Source organism: Mycteria americana, chromosome 2 (assembly GCF_035582795.1).
Source record: "Mycteria americana isolate JAX WOST 10 ecotype Jacksonville Zoo and Gardens chromosome 2, USCA_MyAme_1.0, whole genome shotgun sequence".
In the NCBI taxonomy this organism is placed as follows: Eukaryota; Metazoa; Chordata; class Aves; order Ciconiiformes; family Ciconiidae; genus Mycteria; species Mycteria americana.
Genome location: NC_134366.1, coordinates 107,685,440 through 107,703,024, shown reverse-complemented (window position 1 = coordinate 107,703,024; position 17,585 = coordinate 107,685,440). Strand labels below are relative to the sequence as shown.

The 17,585-nt window shown below is 36.5% G+C and overlaps 1 protein-coding gene across 1 annotated transcript in view; it reads left to right on the top strand.

Moving 5' to 3' along the window:
- LOC142405960 (dynein axonemal heavy chain 5-like) overlaps positions 1 to 17,585 on the top strand; it is a 173,474-nt gene that overhangs the window by 26,159 nt on the left and 129,730 nt on the right. The window contains exons 17-32 of the mRNA XM_075494186.1: positions 596 to 769; positions 863 to 952; positions 1,661 to 1,816; positions 2,823 to 2,962; positions 4,612 to 4,763; positions 6,570 to 6,777; positions 7,588 to 7,675; positions 7,792 to 7,915; positions 8,028 to 8,191; positions 9,345 to 9,437; positions 10,598 to 10,801; positions 12,624 to 12,704; positions 12,788 to 13,192; positions 13,354 to 13,472; positions 15,740 to 15,876; positions 16,912 to 17,074. Of these exons, the coding sequence (XP_075350301.1) occupies positions 596 to 769; positions 863 to 952; positions 1,661 to 1,816; positions 2,823 to 2,962; positions 4,612 to 4,763; positions 6,570 to 6,777; positions 7,588 to 7,675; positions 7,792 to 7,915; positions 8,028 to 8,191; positions 9,345 to 9,437; positions 10,598 to 10,801; positions 12,624 to 12,704; positions 12,788 to 13,192; positions 13,354 to 13,472; positions 15,740 to 15,876; positions 16,912 to 17,074 (2,498 nt within the window). The remainder of the gene's footprint in view (positions 1 to 595; positions 770 to 862; positions 953 to 1,660; positions 1,817 to 2,822; positions 2,963 to 4,611; positions 4,764 to 6,569; positions 6,778 to 7,587; positions 7,676 to 7,791; positions 7,916 to 8,027; positions 8,192 to 9,344; positions 9,438 to 10,597; positions 10,802 to 12,623; positions 12,705 to 12,787; positions 13,193 to 13,353; positions 13,473 to 15,739; positions 15,877 to 16,911; positions 17,075 to 17,585) is intronic.

The window sequence follows — 17,585 nt, the reverse complement described above, 5'->3', positions numbered from 1 at the left end:
TCTAAAAGTCGCTTGCAGAAGTGCTGGAAGATAATGTTCATTGTTGCTTGGTGCTAGTTTTAGCTTCCATCTTTCCTTCCCAATTTTATAGTCCTATTTTTTTAAAGTTTATTTTCGTTCTTCATCCTGGTGTTCCCCATGCTTCCTGTTGCATTTCTAAGTTACTCCTGTTGGACTGGCAGGAGTAATGAAATAATTTCTGCCATCTGTTACCTTAATATCAGTACTGTTCATTGGTTCAGGCCCTGATCATGATATGAGATGTTAATGAAGCATGGGTAAAGGTGTAGGTGTTCTACCACAACTGTTTGCAGAAAAAAAGACTGATGATTTGAGACTCAGAAAAAAATTAAATATTCCAGTATATTGTAGCGGTAGCAGTTTCTTGGTCAATAGTATGGTAAATATATTCTAAATGGAACAAAATACAGAAGTAAAATTCACTAACTTGTCTGGATGGAGTTTTCTGTGTTTCTTAGAAAACAACTTGCAAACTTACATAACTTATATTATAAATTAAAAAAAATGGTTTATGAACAATGACTTTCTGAACTGTTAATGTCTTCTGGAGTAAATGCTCCATCCTCCTTTTTAGACTGAACAGATGCTGGGACTTCTGATGAAGCTTGAACAAATAGGAGAAAATCATATTGATCTTAATGAGAAGTATACCATTGTCCTTCAGCAGTACAGCCAAGACTTAGAGTTTGTTCGAAAACTCTACCAGAAGCAAAAAGAAAATCCACCTATACCACGTAATATACCGCCAGTAAGAATGAAATAAATGAGAAAGAAAAAGGACTTTGCTTCTTGACCATTTTTAAGTTAATGGAAATAAAACCTCATATCTTTTGTGTTTTAGGTAACAGGGAAGATCATGTGGGCTCAGCAGTTATACAGGAAAATTGACCATCCAATGACATTCCTTAAAAAGAAAACCACACTTTTGAAGGTTGGAAATTAGCAGAGGAGGATTTATGCTAAGCTTTCAAGCATGTTATTAACAGACACATGATTTATTTTTATACTCCTAAGCTCACTTTTCTAGCAACTTGTATTCAAGCTCATCAACAGGATAGGTGTTAGTGTTTGCTCCAGGATTTGAATCCCTTTTTGCAGCATTATTATTCTGCAGCTCAGGACAGTTGCTTCCCTTGAGACATTAAGCTGATGACTTAGGCTGATGCTTTTGTCCCTTCTGGGGCTTGACTCATGTTAATCCTGATAGTAGCACTGTTGGCCACGTACCTAAGATTAGAGCCTTCTGTCTGCTATGCTCTGTAATGAAGAGGACTGAGATATTTAACCTCAAACATTAGCCACACTTCATGAAAGAATACAGTTTTATAGCTTTCTCAATGGGACATCGGTGCCTTGTACAGATCATAGTATAGACTTTGTTTTATGGGCAAGACTGGGAGGAAAAATTGGGAGAAGAGTTACATTGTTTAGAGCAGTTAAATACTTCTTAATAATTGAATTCCTAAATATATTTCTATGTTTCTGTGTTTTACCTTATCTCTAAAATAGCATAACTTAAAGCTATTTGTTTTGTTTTCCTAATGGTGGTGAGGAAAAGCTTAGTGGAGGGCATTTCTACTGTTAGACTCATCGAATTGTTTAAATGGTGTTTGCTTTTTTTTTTCCCCTTGAATTGCAGACACTGGAAATGAAAAGGGTTGTTAAGAGTTACAATAAAATGGCTGCAGTTCTTTTGGAATTTGAACTTATTTATCATAGAGCCTGGTGCAGTTTTGCTGACCAGGCTAGAAATGCTCTGTATGCTTCCTTACTTGTCAGGCACCCGGAAACCAAGGTAAATATGATTTATTCTTTGTATTACTGTTGCATTGTTTAGTATTACATATGCTATTTTAATCATATCATGGATAGACAAGCACAACATTAAAATAATTTTAATAGGGTTTAAAAATGAACTACTCGAATTGGTATTTTTTTTTTCCTTTTTGTGTATATTTATGGTACAGACTTCATCATCTTTCTCCTTCATAAGGCTCCTGCCTCATTGAGGACATAAAAGAGGAAGTACCCAGCAAATACATATTTTTATTGACTTAGCTACATCTTTTTAGATATTGTTTTGTGTTTTATTTTCTATGTTAACCAAAATTTTAGTCAAGGAAGGAATTTTTAATTAGATCATGGTCTTTTCTGTAGTGGTCAACATCACTGTGTTGAGTATATTGCAATCATTCATTAATTTGCTTTCAAAACTGCTTCCTGAGACAGAAAATCTTACCATTCTTACTTCACAGATTATTTTTTCTGCTGTAGTGCAGAGAAATTATGGTTAAAATGTGGCATTCTTTGAACTAATGATTCCATAAAGGACAACTAGAACCTAGTTTTCAAGTTTATTTAGCATCTTAATAGCATTTAGTGCCCCAAAAAGCATACAGAGATTAACCTTCACAACATTTCTCCCTAGTATACCAATGGAGAAACTGAGAGGGAAAGGCAAATTAGTTTTCACAGAGTGTAGCTGCAGAACTAGAATTAAACTTAGGAAGTCACAGGAGCCAAGTGATTAGGGCACACTGAAGGAGTCACAGGTGCTGATCATTGAAATCAGTTGTAATTGAAATTGAAATCAGTGTAAGATATTGGTTGATTAATACTTTGGAAAATCCAGGTATTTGTAGAGGAGGATGAAGATCTGTGTAGAAACATGGATATCTGTTTTTAAAATCTTCTCTAGTCTACATCTTGTTATATGTTCTGGTTATACCACACTACATGTAACTACCAAAATGCTGCCTTATTTTCTATTTCTTTTTTTCCCCCTGTACTGCTACATGAAGGAAATACTTGTAAACTTGGACCCAGTGGTCCTGGAAGTACTTTATGAAACAAAATACCTGAAAAAAATGCATTTTGAAGTTCCAGATGTTGTCCTTGGCTTGTGTGCAGATGAAGAACAGATTAAAAGACATCAAATGGAGTGAGTGAACACTTTTTGGATTTGGTTCTCATCTGCAAATGGGAATCTCTAGCTTTGAGTCTGTTGCATATGCTTTTGATTTATTATAATTTTTCTCTTTGATGGAGTTTAATTGAAATTTAATTGCTTTCCCCTGCATTTCCATAGTAATATTGGTAACATGCAGTTGTTCCTATCTCCACAAATATTACTAGAAAATGCCTACATGCTTTTGTTTTGTTACTGCAACAGCTGCTCTGTAAGTGGGGCTCCTAGGTACTGCTAAGGCATCTATGCACTATAACATAGGGATTACGCTCCAAAATATTACAGTTAACATAAAAGCTTTTTTCTGTTAGAAAAACAAGCTGGAATTTACCACTTGATTAAGGCACAACTCAAACATTTGTATAGGTAATACATCACCTAAGTTATAATATAGTCTCTCTCATGTTGAATATCTGAAATAACTTTCGCCGATTTTAAATAATTCCTTTCTGCTTCTTGTATCAGTCCAATTCTGTGCTGGAAGAGTTCTTTTCATTCTCAGGGATGCGGATTATTAATTCTCTAACTCTAAGCAAGGATGATAGGTCTTAAAAATGTCATCCTTTGTGAGGAGTGTTCCTTAGATAGTTTTTAAATAGAAGTGGACAAAAAGGGACAAAGTTCAAAGAGATTCATAAACACTTGAATTCAATCTCTCCTCCCTTTTTCTATAGTTAAAGCTTTCAGTCTTTCACTCTTATAATATGATATTTTTCATTAATTATCTGTGGAGTGTTTTTGGACAAACTAACCTAAAATTTCTAATGTGCAAGACAAACTCTGTGTGCTACAATCCTGTGAAAAGCAATGGCCCCAACTTTTTGCCATCCAAGAGAAACAAAAAAGTGCAGAAAATGTTTGCAATAAAAAAAAATTCCAAACTTACCTTCTATTCTAAAAAAAACTTCAGACTTTGCTGACTCCATAAGCAAAGAAGGAGTATTCAGAGACAGTAGATTTTTGCTTAAGCAACACTGGAAAAACAGTTCTGGGTATATTGCAAAGGGGTTATCTCAGTATACAGTTTGTAACAACGATGTTTAAAGTCATGGTTTTAATCTGGCACAGAACACAGCAATTACTTTTTTTGCAGCAGTTCTTGTAAGGAGCCCATTTTGTATCTTTGACTTCTGAGTTGCATTTGCTTCTAATTCTTGTTTATGCAGCTTCATTGTGTAGCTCCATTTTCATGGAACTATATTGGTAAGTCTTGATTCAGAATTTGGCCTCTTTTTCTTTGGGATTTGGTGTCCTAAGTGGTTTGGATCTTGCTTTTCTTATAAGCAGTGTAATTTCATACCATGCCTTGTGAGATAGGAAGAAGGGAACAAAAATACCATGTTTTCAATTTCCTGGGGTTTTTTTTGTAATTAATTTTCCTTGGAAGAAAGTTTCTCTAAATTGATCACAGTCACTTTACTGAAGGTATTTATTTCCCCAGTCTGGTTCTGCTGTTAGTGAGGAGAAAGAGGCTTAGTTTGACCTAGGAAGAGCTGGAAAGAGTTCTTATTTTTAACATGGGGTCAGACCTTGCAAATCTTATTAATAGAAAACACATCCAAACTTCTGTATGTTTCAGATATCTGAATTAAGCACATTCTAAACATAATCATATCTTGCAGACTCCACAATCTGTTGATCAGTTACAAAGAGTGTCTGAATGGGATTCCCATTATGCTGAAACCACTGATGAAACCATTTATAGGACAAGTTGAGGATGCCCTTACTCCGGGCCTGATGCAGCTGTCATGGACTTCTTTGAACATCAGTAAATGTATGTAGTAGGAGAAGGAGTGGTGAACTGTTGATACTGTTAGGTGATACCTGCCAGATATTTCCTTGTCAGTTTTAGGAAGAGCACTCCATGTATATGAGGGGAAAACATGCTTGTAAATCAGTTTTCAGCTGAGGTAGACTGACGTTAGGCTTTCACTTTTCTTCTTCAAAATGAAAAGCAGCAAGATAAACAGGAACAGATGCAGCCTAAATCTGAAAGTGAAATGGGGCATGGGTTTGTGCAGCTGTTCATTTGTGACTCTGCCATGTGGCACTGGTGCACAGGGCTCTGACCAGTGCTTAAGGCAGGACTGGTTGCCTTTTAGCTTTGCTTGACCTTTGCCTGACCAGAGCACAAAATAACAATGGCAAGTGGGTTTTTATGTTTGTTTTATAGCTCTAAAATGAATTTTTGTGTTTGGTTTGCATAGTTTAGTAACGCATCATAAGGAAGGTCTTTACAATATCATTTATTTATTTATTCATTTAGGTACTCTCTGCACTATGTTAAGTATCTGAATAGCTATAATCCAGGTTTTAATGGTTCTTTGGATCAGCATTTGCTCTGATGGAAACTGGCCTTTTTTGGCAAGATAGAGGTTATGCAGCAATAGTATCAGGACTGCCTCCTGTTTCCTGCTGCTGCAGCTGAAATGGAATCACCCCTAGAATGGAATGCTTTTCTTGAATGTATGCATCATATCTTTTTGAAGATGTGCAACGTCTAACATGCCCAGAATGCAATGTTGGACACTTACAAATTAGCCATTGGTTCAGTGCATACAAAAGAACTCTGACCTGCCAGCGATGTGCTGAATTCACTATGCATGAGCTTAATGTCTTAAGTGCCTTATTTCCATCTAATATGTAGAAGTATGGGGGCCCATGGTTGTCTTCTAGACTAAAATTCAGGAGACAAGGCGAAAAAATGGATTTAGGACTACCTAATTTATATATTAAAAAAAAAAAAGCTAAGGAATTGGTTGGATTACTTGTCTGTTTTAGTCAAAAAAGACAAGCTCCATCATTAACTTCCTAATAGGAATAAATTATGTTTTCCACTTAAAGCATCAGCAGTTGAACACCACTGTCACACTGCCACGTCTCAGATATCATAGTGATTTCTTTCTACATACCGTAAGAAAGAGTATTGGTGATTCAAGTGATACCGTCTGGTAATAACAAAGACAAAGCATGTCAGGTGACATATTTTTTTCTTCTTTACAATGAGTAGTATGAAAGACAGGGAAATAATTTATCCAGTCTATTCAGAAATGGTTGTTTTTACCTAGTTTAACACACACATCTGTTAAAGCACTCAGTTTATCCCTTTCCAAAGTAAGTTAGGTCATATGCATGAAAGAAGACATCTAGTGGTTTAACCAGTATGTAATCTTTGCTGGGGGAATTTTAGCCATTGAATTTATAAGTTAATTACAAATATAAAAGTACTGGATTTCACTACGTATGTATGTGTGTATGTATGACCAAAATAATTTTCGGACAGTTGTATCCTTTCTGTTTTCCATTGTATTTTGTTGATCCTTTTCATTACAATGTTCTTTAATACAAAAAAAAGAAGAGATATTTTGAAGGCTAGTGTGCTATTTATTATAAAATGGTTTCATTTAAAGACTCCAAAGCAGAGCAAGTCCATCATGTTTCTATTTCAGGCCTTAATTACATATTTCATTGCCATTAAATCCTCATTTTATTGTAATACCTGGAGAGGGGGGAAGGGGAGATGAGATTTTAGAGGTCTGTATTTTGCATGATTTGTTGTCATTTTGTTTTCCTTGCTTAGTTATTGAGAATGTTTATAGTACCCTGAGGGAGTTGGACTATGTAGTCAAAGAAGCGGCTGATACCCTGGAATGCAGAATTGAAAGAATTCTGGAGGATATGTCGAACACTGCTCTGATAATTTTGCCAGAAGATGAACCTATAGATGTGCTTTCTTTCCTGGAACAGACAGAAAAGCTTGCTGTCTCTACTGCTCACAAACTGTCTCAGTAGGTTTACTAATTGCACAGATTTCAAGGCCATATTTGGGAGGGATTATTTATGTATTACTTTTTTATGCAGAGAGTTTACTTTTAAAATTTTATTTTAACAGAGTACTAGTCTAAAGCAAAATGGCAGTCTCAGGATGCAGGGGAGAAACTCCCAAGTATCTTGAATACAGCAGATGTAAAATAGCATGTATAGTGTTTACCATTTCATATTTTTCTTCTTATGGCATTCTAATCAGTAGCAAGAAAAATGAAGATGGATAGGACTTGAAATCTCATCCCCATGTTAATTGCTTGATTCTTAATGCTAGCTAGCTGATGTAAGACTTCCCATTCTCCCAGTGCTGCAAATTTTTTGGCCTATGCTTATTTTCCAGGTTATAGCAGAATAGTTGTTCAGTTCTCCAAAAAAGATGTCTATGCTCATTGTGCAAAATAAGATACCTTCTATTTATTTTTTATTTATTTTACTAATTCTGATTTCACATATTATCTTACTGCATCATCATGATAAGCCTGTTTTATTAACTATAGCTGGAAAATAACCTTTTTTTGTTTAACTATTATGAAGTCCAATTGAATCAGATACAACAGAGTCTGACAAATGGGTTTCTTGATGGTCTGCATGTGTGAATGTCTTACATTCTTTGTATGCCCAAGCAATAGGAACAAACTGAAAAGTGTAAGGGTGTTTCCCTGCACATACAATTCTTCACAGTGCAGTAGGACTGGGGGGGTGTGCCTGGAAAATAACAAAGGGTATTCCTTATGTTTGATTCCCTGCGGGTGACTGTAAGGTTGTTTTTGTAGACAGAGTCAGCAAGTGGAATGCTCTGTGTATGAACTGGTAGATATTCTTCAGCACAGGCTGAAAGCAGATGCCGGAAGAACTCTGGAGGTAAGACCTCTACAGTGTAAAAAGTGACCTTTTATAACCTAGTCAGATACTTGATATTTCACTTACATGCTGGATAATATGGTTATTTTCCTAAGAATTTTCTCTTAACTCTTCAGGATTCATACGTCTGTACACATCTCGAGATGAAACAGAAAACGCGCTGCCAGGAATGCCTGTCCTGTAGTCACTATAATCTGATAGGACAGCTTTGTCAGAAGAATATTGACTCTTTAGTCAGATGTGAGTCTGTCTTTCAGATATGCTTAATTTTTTAATATCGCTTTAAGATTTTTTTCCCAAGCTTATTGTGGTAAAAAAAGTATAACCTCACTTAAATATTATATTTATTTAGGCACGAAGATTTCTTTAGAGTCCTTAAGACATCGATTGCGTGTTGTTGACTCTAGGTATCAGATGACCAAGTTTGTAGAGACACAGAGTGTTCCTTTGTTCAAAGCTGAAATTCAACTGGCTATTCCAAATGTTGTCTTGAGACCAAGTCTTGAAGATATTCAGGTAACAAAATAATTGCACATCTCAGTCATTTATGGTAAAACAGTTATAAATGCATTGTTTTAAAACAACATGTGCAAATTTAACCTGGTATAAGAACTAAAAGAAAGGGAAAAAAAAATTAAAAGTCACTTGAGTCCTTGACATCACTGGGTGCTAAGGACATGAAGCCACCGATCACATTTGTTATGCAGGCCAATAGAAGGAACTGTTTTCCTAAAAGCTCAGTAATTCACGTTCACAAACCTCTACTTAGAGGCAAACATTTCAAAGTGAATGCAAAAATAAAAATGAATGCCATTGATACAGCCTGATTTAACTTCCTGGTCTCCTTAAACTGTTTCAGAAAATAAAACTATGTTATCAGTTTAAAGTATAATTCATAAATCAGCATTCTGCAGTAGTGAAATGTAAAGAAAAATATTACCAGCCTGAGGCCCTAAACTGTGAAAAAATTTGAACACTCATTTAAACTTATACAAATTCAGCAAAATTCTTACACACATACTTACAATCTCCTACAATGTCTGAAATTATTCACAAACTATTAGTTATTTATGGCGTTGATTTGTGGACTTTTCACTTAGCATTGTCACTGTCAAAATCAGTAGTTGAATTCTTTCTCAGAGTTCATTTGCAGCCTTCATGGTGGTGTCAGTAAGAAAACAGATCACAAAGTGTAATTTTAAAATACCATAGATAGAAGAAGTTATATAATAATTTATATAACTGCCTGTATTGTTTACAGACTATACCATCACAAATTCAGACAAATGTGTTCAGGCATTCTGATGTGAAGGTGAAAACTGTTATTATTAATAATAAATAACTATGTTTATAACCAGTTTAACGGGAAATAGTACTATAATGAAGTTATGATCCCCAGTGATTCATGATTACTGCTCATAAAGGTCTCATGTTCTTGTTTGAAAACCACATAAACATAGAAGGACTGTGATAAAATTTTATGGAGTACTCTTTCCCCTTACAAAATGTATTTTGGGTGATCCTACTTCATGCTTATTAGAATATTTCCTGTAAAGATAGAGGTATAATTTTGCCATTTTGGTATCGTTTGGAGAATCCCTTTGCCCCCCCCCCCCCCCCCCCCGCCTCATAATCTGTGTGCTCAAGGTAAATGTTTTGCTGTTTTCAGAGTGCTGTAAACAAAGCCGTAAATATCATATTGTCAATAGCCAAAGATATCCCCCTGTGGAAATTTGCTTACTTACATCATAAACAGCAGCAGGTGAGTATTTTATTTTGATTATTTTAAAATGTTAGTATTTTGGTTAACATTTCTTAATCTCATAAGAATATGTTCTGTACCAGTACTTTGACTTGTAATCTGGTGGATCTTCCTGTGAAGTGAAAGCCTAGTTTTTAATCGCTATACCAAGTAATTGAACATAAGAGTATAACATTCATAAACCTTATATTTGGTGGTTTCTAATAATAAAATCAAAATTTGCTTTTAAAAAAATCTTTTTATCATACTGTTCAAGTATGATGATGATAGTGTAGATAACGTGTGAAAACTGACATTATCCATGGGTACTACTAGCTGAATATAAATTATTGTCAATCTTCCCAGGCAAAAACTGTATTTTAAGTTAAACTTTCAGGCTGCATACAGCACCTATGATGCTACGGTAAATACAATATAAATATTTTAACTAATATTTTAACTGGCATTAAAATGAGAACTAAAACCTTGGGGAGGTCTGAGGTATAGATAGAAACTGAAATTTGTTGAAGTACAGAAATGCACAGTAATGGTAATCAGATGGCCTTAATTCTCTCCTCTGGTAATGAAATACAGATCTATGTAGATCTGTGCGGAAAAGTGTCTTTGTAAAAATATCTTCCTATTTTGTCTATCTGACATGAAAAACAGATGAGATCATTTCAGTGAAAAAAAACATTCAAGTCCTGCAAAGAAATAATGAAAAAATAAACTAGGAGAGAGTGGGTTGAATTCAGTTTCCTCAAGCAGAATTGTTTGCTTATTTCGAAGCAGCCAACCCCCCACTGCCTACAGGACCTTTTTTGGCCAAGAATGGGTATAGATTGTAATTCTACTCTAAAGAAAGCAGGAAGACCTGAGCAGTTCGTGTAGGAGCACGAACCAGCACAGTTGTACTTGTATATGATGCATATTTGACAGATGTCAAAGACGATTAATATAGAGCTCCACATGGCAACTTTTTATAAAATCAGCTTTAACACTAAAACTATAGTTCTGTAAAATCCAAGCTAAGAACAGGGAGTCTCCTTGTGGATGCTTTATCTGCACTTTCTACCTGTTCTTAGAAGCACTTACTGTATGTGCATTATTGGGCATTCTATAATGTAAAAAACCATATAAAACTACTGGACATATGTTTTTTCTTGTTTAATTTATGCCAGATTGAACAAGCTGTTGCTGTAGAGCTAGGTGATGAGAGCAAACTCACCAGGATGGTGGCACTGAAACCTTTAGACAAACAGATCATCGAGCATAAGGATGTAAACAAAGTGGTGATCCAACTAAATACAATTGTTTTATCTCTCAAAACTGAAGCATCGGATCTTCTGAAAAGCTTTTCTGAATTTTCAGGCATCTGGAACAAGGTTAAATACATATTTAATAAAATATTTTGCTGTATTGTGAAATCTTCTAAATAAACTGTTTTGGGTTGCATAAGGAGACTGAGCAGTAGGAAGCATTAGTTTCATAGTAGAATCCATATACCAATAGTACCTCTTCTGTCTCCTCTTGTGTTGACCAGAATTTGTCATTCTTTACCAGTTAAACCCTCTAAGAAAGAAAGCAGAAGAACAAAAAAGTATGTTGGGAGCATAAAGAAGCTTATGCTCTCATATGCTTATGCATCCTTCTCACAGCATCTTGTCTGTATATGTTATAAAAAAGAATTATTTAGCAGAATCTGAGAAATTGCAGACTACGAAACTGTTCCTGAATATTAAAATGACTAGTTCTTCTTCAGCAATCACTGCTGAAGGCAGCTTTTCTGTTTCTTCACAAAAAATGATAAACTAAGTCTAGGAAATCTTTCCAGTGATAAGGATTCCAAAGCAAAAGAGAATCTGGGCTGATGGACTTGTCTTCATTAGGAAGTGGGTCCAGTCACATAAATGGTAAAGCTCCAAGGAGTGTTTTGGCAGGAGATACTTCATGAAATAAAACCTTGTATACATTCTGACTAGTGAAATTCAACTCTGTGTGGAGGGACAACTACTGGTCTTACCTATCAAAGGTGCTTTAGTCAGACTGAGAAACAAGCAATCAAAATAGGAGTAATCTTATCTTTGTGACTGCTCACTATTTTTAACTTCCCCTTCCTAAACAAACTCATAGGTGACCACATTCCCACAGCTGACTCTTTTGCAGTTAGCCTTCAGGCTAACACAGGGAATTTTCAGCTCCTCATGGCTTCTGGGGTTCCAGATCTTAATGCTTAGTTACCTCAGTTTTTGGAGATATTGTTTGAGCTAACCACATATTGATGGTATGTCATTTCACCCAGACAAGGCACAATCTGATTGGATGATGCAGGAGCATGATAATGTTTCCTTTTTACTGAAATAGTCATTTAATCTGCTCCTTAACCTTAAAATTCCTTAGGATTTGGCACTGTTTCCCCCCATCTTTATAATTTCTGTAGGACCACTAGGAACTGTCACTGGTAACTCATTATTGGCCAGAGAAACTGTAACAGTTTCTCAGGGACCTCACAGTGCAGACTGTAGATGAATGTCATTGAGCTGGGTAAAGATCATTTGTCTGTAATTGAACCGAGAATCTAACACATTTATTGAGCTGGTGAACCTGAAGTTCTCACCTCTGCAGAGACTGGCCTACCTTATGAAAAAGAAGGATGCTCAATGTTCTGTTCCCTTTAAACAAGCTTCAACAAGCTAAATGCCCCCTCTTCCTTTAGATCCATCCTTCCTTGCCAAACTTCTCCAAATGGCCAGTCCGTTTGTAGCTAGGAACTGCAGTTAAATATACTGTTTCAGGAGGAGTGAAGATGGCTGAGTACAATTACTACCATTTAAATACCTGTTAGAGGATGTGAGCTGCTTTTGGGGGTTTGCAGACAGAAGGGAGACTGGGAAGGAAATATTTCCAGCAAAGTTTTAGCAGCTACATTGTAAATTTTGTAGTAATATTTGGATGGGTAAGGGATATCCTGATCTGTGTCAGTTTTTGAGTTACAGATAGATGTCAAGTGCTTTAAGGAGTACTGTACAAGGAGTAAGAGTGAAGAAAAGCAGTTCAAGTGAAATAATTTGATCTTAATCCTTATATCTTAAGCTCTTTTAGAGATGGATCATTTGTGTTTGCACAGTAGATCAGGCAGCTGGGTCCCCTGTAGGTTATTGTAATACCAATGCTAAATAATAATTAAAATAAACTTCTTTTATATAGGATCCAGAGGAAAAAGTGAGGGAATTTATAGATACTAAACCAACAATAGCCGAATTCCAAACTCAAATCAGATACTTTTCTGTAAGTATTATGTCTTTAATAAAAATGAACTGTTCAGAGAAATTGTAGTAAAATTAAAAGCGGAACACTTGTGTTTGTCTTAGCAATTAGAAATGCAAATCAGAGAACTGCCAAATCACTGTGTACTGGAATCAGTGGATATTGCGACAGAGTCATTGAAAATAGCCTTAATTCAGGAATGCCGCTCAAGACAAAGAACATTTGGATTAGCTTTGAATAAAAAGTCTGCCACAGACATGGATGAAATTTATTCATTCATTGAAAATGTTAGCAAGAGATTAAGCAGACCTATCCATGACCTTGACGATGTACGGGGAGCAATGGAAGCACTAAAGGAAATTCGAGAGAATGAGATTAAAATTGACATGACAGTTGGACCTATAGAAGAATCTTATTCTGTGCTTCATAAATACAATCTGCTCTTTCAAGATGGAAATACAGAAAGAGTTGATGGATTGGCTTATGCCTGGAAGAACCTAAACACACAGGTACCATAGCTGTATTATTTCTCAAATTATATATATATAGCAAAGTTATTGTCAGGCTTTTTAATGTTGAAATGCTAGAACAAAACTATTTTCTTACTTAAAACTCTGTGCTTTTTTTCCTGCCTCTTTTATGCCTGTTTTTCCTCTTTGTCTGCATATAGGCACTGCAGCTTGAGGACTTGCTGCTGAAGGTACAACCAGACATGAAAACAGATTTACTGAGTGGTGTTCAAAAATTCCAGATTGATACTGCAGAATTTTACAAAGATTATGATGAAAAGTAGGTGACCTGTGGTGCAATACAGTTATGCTTCATTAGTGATTGTTCAAAAATGGTGTATCGAAAGGGCTTCAGAAAAGAAATACAGCACAGCCTCAATGTATATATGACAGCTGATAAAAAAGCCTAATTTCAGAATAATATAAGATGGGCTGTCACAGATTCATTCCCATAATTTCAATGCTGGAGTAGGTGAAATTCCAGAAGAGTTAATAGGTTGGAAGGAAAAAAAATCAAATTCTCAATCCAGATCCAAATTTAAAGGTTTTGTTGGGTTCTAAACTCAACAAAGCGCTTAGGCAGCTATATAATATTAAGTATATAAGCAGTGCCTCGGATCTGAGTAGAGATTCCCGTTCTGGGTGTTTCTAAGTTCACCAAGTCTTACTCAGTCTTACTTCTAAGCTTACTTTGGCTTTTTTTAATTTAAATTGTGGGGTATGTGTGCTTCATTGGACACTTCTGCATTAGCAACAAAGAAGGAAAGATCGAATTTGGTTTCCTGTGATCTGTTATGGTTCAAGGACAATACATGCACAGTGTGTGTTTTTTGGCAATGAAGTTCACGTCAGCAGCCGACCCTAGACATGCACTGCACACCTATAGCCCACGGGCAGTGTAAAGCAGCTTTATGTACAGCCTCTGCAGACTGCCTTGCTGTTATGAACAGAATTCAGTGCACGTGTAGAGCACACACTCCTGGAAGGGCTTGGAGAATATATACTCTTCTCCTAGGGCAGGTGCTTTTGCATTGATGTTACAAGCAGGGTGGTCCAAATGGTAACTGGGTGTTTGGCTTCAACCTTGGCTTCACCAGGAGTGAAACTTCTTGAAGGCACACTAGCAGTGCATTGAGTGCAAGCTTCAAGACTCCAGCTATAGACACAAGGTGAATTTCCACCTAAAAGCAACCTGCTAGAGCACCAAGTTGCTAATGTGCATGCATGCATAGTGCTGCTTGCAGTTCTGCTCTCAGAGTTGTCCAGAGGAATTAATGGAAACACCCTGTGGCTGCTACCAGTTGTAGGGACCCTGAGAGCATCCCCTCTCCTGGAGGTTCAGCTGCCTGGGCTCAGGACCACCTTAGAGCTAGTGCGTCTGAGGGCTTCCCCCTTCCTTTGGGGACAGAGCACTCCCACGCAGCTCTGCTGGGAGGCCTCAGGAAGGCTGATGCTCCTTCCTGTGGGATTTGCTTTTAAGCTGAGACTTCACTGCTTGGCCCCCTGACCTACAGCTCCAGCTCTGTCACAGCCATGCCTGTGCCTAGCCATGGACCCTACTGAGCTGAACCTGGATCCCAACACACAGCCTCGCTTCTCAGCCTGATCTCAGAACAGCCTGGTTACCACTGGACTATGTCTTGTCCTGGTTACCTTCACTAGACCTGCTCCTGACCCTGACTTGCTGAGTCACTTTCCCTGCTTCACCTTGGTCCTGTGTAATTACTGTGGACTTGTCTAACTTGTCTAACTTGTCTACTGTGGACTCTGGTTTGAACCTGACTACCATCCCCAGGCCTGCCCTGCTCTCCTTGCTCAGGTACTGTGGGACCAGGCCCTGGCTGCCTCTGCTAACATGTTACTGCTTTCATCTCCTGGTTCCATTTTCCTTGCCAAACAGCCAGCCTGCACTGCTCTCTGATGCCCATGTGCCTGTATTTCTTTCTAGAAATAACCATGGCACAACAGAAGATGACATACTTACAGTTCTCATCCCAAAATATTATGATGCAGCCAAGAAGTGGTCCCAGGCGTGAGAGCTGGGGATTACATCCAGTCCTCCAGCTGAGATATACTTATTAGGTCAAAATTGTTTTTTTTTCTGTTAGTTTTCTGAGTGCTTAATTATGGTTCTAGTACCACCTACCACAGTTTTCACTCCTGAATTATATACCTGCTGTCTTTCCCTTTTTAAGAATATAAATGAAAATAATCATTAAAATGTATTTTACAGATGCAAAGAAATGGAAAAGAACAAAGAAAAAACATTTGTAGACCTTTTTAGCTGTTTGTAATATGCATGGTAACCCAGATGAATTTTATTATTAGAAAATAAATCAGGCTTTCATTCAGGGTCTACTCAATATGTAATGTTGGGACACTGAATATATTTTACATTTTCTCTTTTAGTGTCTTTTGTGAAAATTTCTAGAAAAAATGTTAGAAAATATTAAATACTGTTCAGTAAGTAAGGTCTGGGTTCTGTTGTGCTTCTTTGTGAAGCCTGTATGGTTGATAGTTGCACTGAATTTGTTTTGTTTTTTACAGGGGCCCCAGTGAGGAGAATGTTCCTCCCCATGAAGCAAGTGACAGATTACAGATCTTTCAAGCCAAATTTGATGAACTATGGAGGAAGTATATCTCTCTTTCTAGTGGGGAAGAATTATTTGGTCTTCCTATCACAGGTAGTTTCTCAGGCGATATGAATACCTGGTCCTAGGCTATTACATTTTTCTTGTGGGTCCTGCTAAATGCATTCAGTGCTGGATTCATTGTAGAAAAATTCCTTGCAGTAAATTATTATTGTCTTTCCTAAGAAAAGCAGCTGTGTGAAACTGTCTCTCAGTCTGTACATAAACATCAGGTGGAAAAATATTGCATTGTTCCATGTATCTCAGGGTCCAGCTGCTTAGCTCTCTTGCTTTTTCTGTTCAGAGCTAAGCGCATCTCCTGTCTGTATTCTTCCATGTCCAAATTTGGGAAACATGTTGCTGAAGTACTCAAGTTGTCCCTGCTCCAGATATATAATGAATTTCATTGGGCTGTGAAACTGATCTGTAATATCCTTATGCTTTCTAGTCAGACACACTTCAAGTTTGGAAGACCGTGGTGAGAATTAAAGTTACAGCAGAATGTATGATAGGCACTTTAATTTGTACATACTAAATTCAGTATATTTTCCTGTCTGAAGACATATGCAATAATCACGATATATTTAACTAGGAATTCCCAAAGATATGAGAGAAACTAAACAAAACATTTCAGTTAAGGAGGTCAATTTGAAATACTTTTATTGTGTAACAGATTCTATATTTTTATTTTGAAAGCACATGCCCCATCCTCAACCTCTGCTTCTTAAATAAATAGTGCAAATTGAGATGGGGGATATTTTAGTTCTTTTATAAAACTATAGTATGTTCCTTTGCCATTTCAGCTACTTTTTCAGCATTATCTTCCTTACAGAGATAGGTGCAGCACCTCCCTTATAAGATTATATCTACTGTTATAGAAGAATATTTGTAAAAAACTCAGCAATCTAAACAATTACTGTGCATAAAAATCTGATGTTCTTACGTAATGTAACTGGAAAAGTTTGTCTTACTAGACACTATCTAAAAGACTGCAAGTCTGATTTCAGACATTTGTTAAATACCAATTTTAGAAATACATGGATTTTTATGTTCATGATTCACAAATTTCTTCTTTTAAAATTGAAACAGAGTATCCTGAACTGCACAAAATTAAACGTGAGCTTTCATTGCTTCAGAAACTTTACAGTCTTTATAATTCAGTTACTGCTAATATCAATGGATACAATGAAATGCTTTGGAATGATTTAAATATTGAAAAAATTAACAATGAACTTCTGGATTTTCAAAAGAGGTAAGTTATTATTTGTTGAAGTGCATACAATTTTTATTTCTCAGCTTTCTGTGTTAATTATCTTGTGAAAATTGCCCTGAGGGGCAAAAATCTGTTGCTTTATTTCAAGCTTGGGCTTGCTCAAGTGCTCAGCACAGCTGCAGCAGTTGCAGACTGTGGTGCAATATGCAGCTAGTGTGTGACCGTCCTTAGCTCAGTCTGTGAGTCACTTCAGGCTTGTTGGGGTATACTGACATGGTAGGTTGTAGCTTATTTAATGAATAAGGTGCATAAACCTGTGGCAAGGTGGTTGTAAGTCTAAATAACCTTCATAGCTGATCTTCATATATTACCTTCTTAGTGATTTAGTTTACAGCTAATTAATTGTTAGTCCATGATGTTAGACAGAATTTTGATGTTACTGTCTACTTCTGTGCATTTATATGGATTGAAATTGTTATTTCAACATGGGTAGGTAACCACACTAAATTCTGAGGGGTTTTTATGAGGCTTGAGAGGAATAATGTTTTCC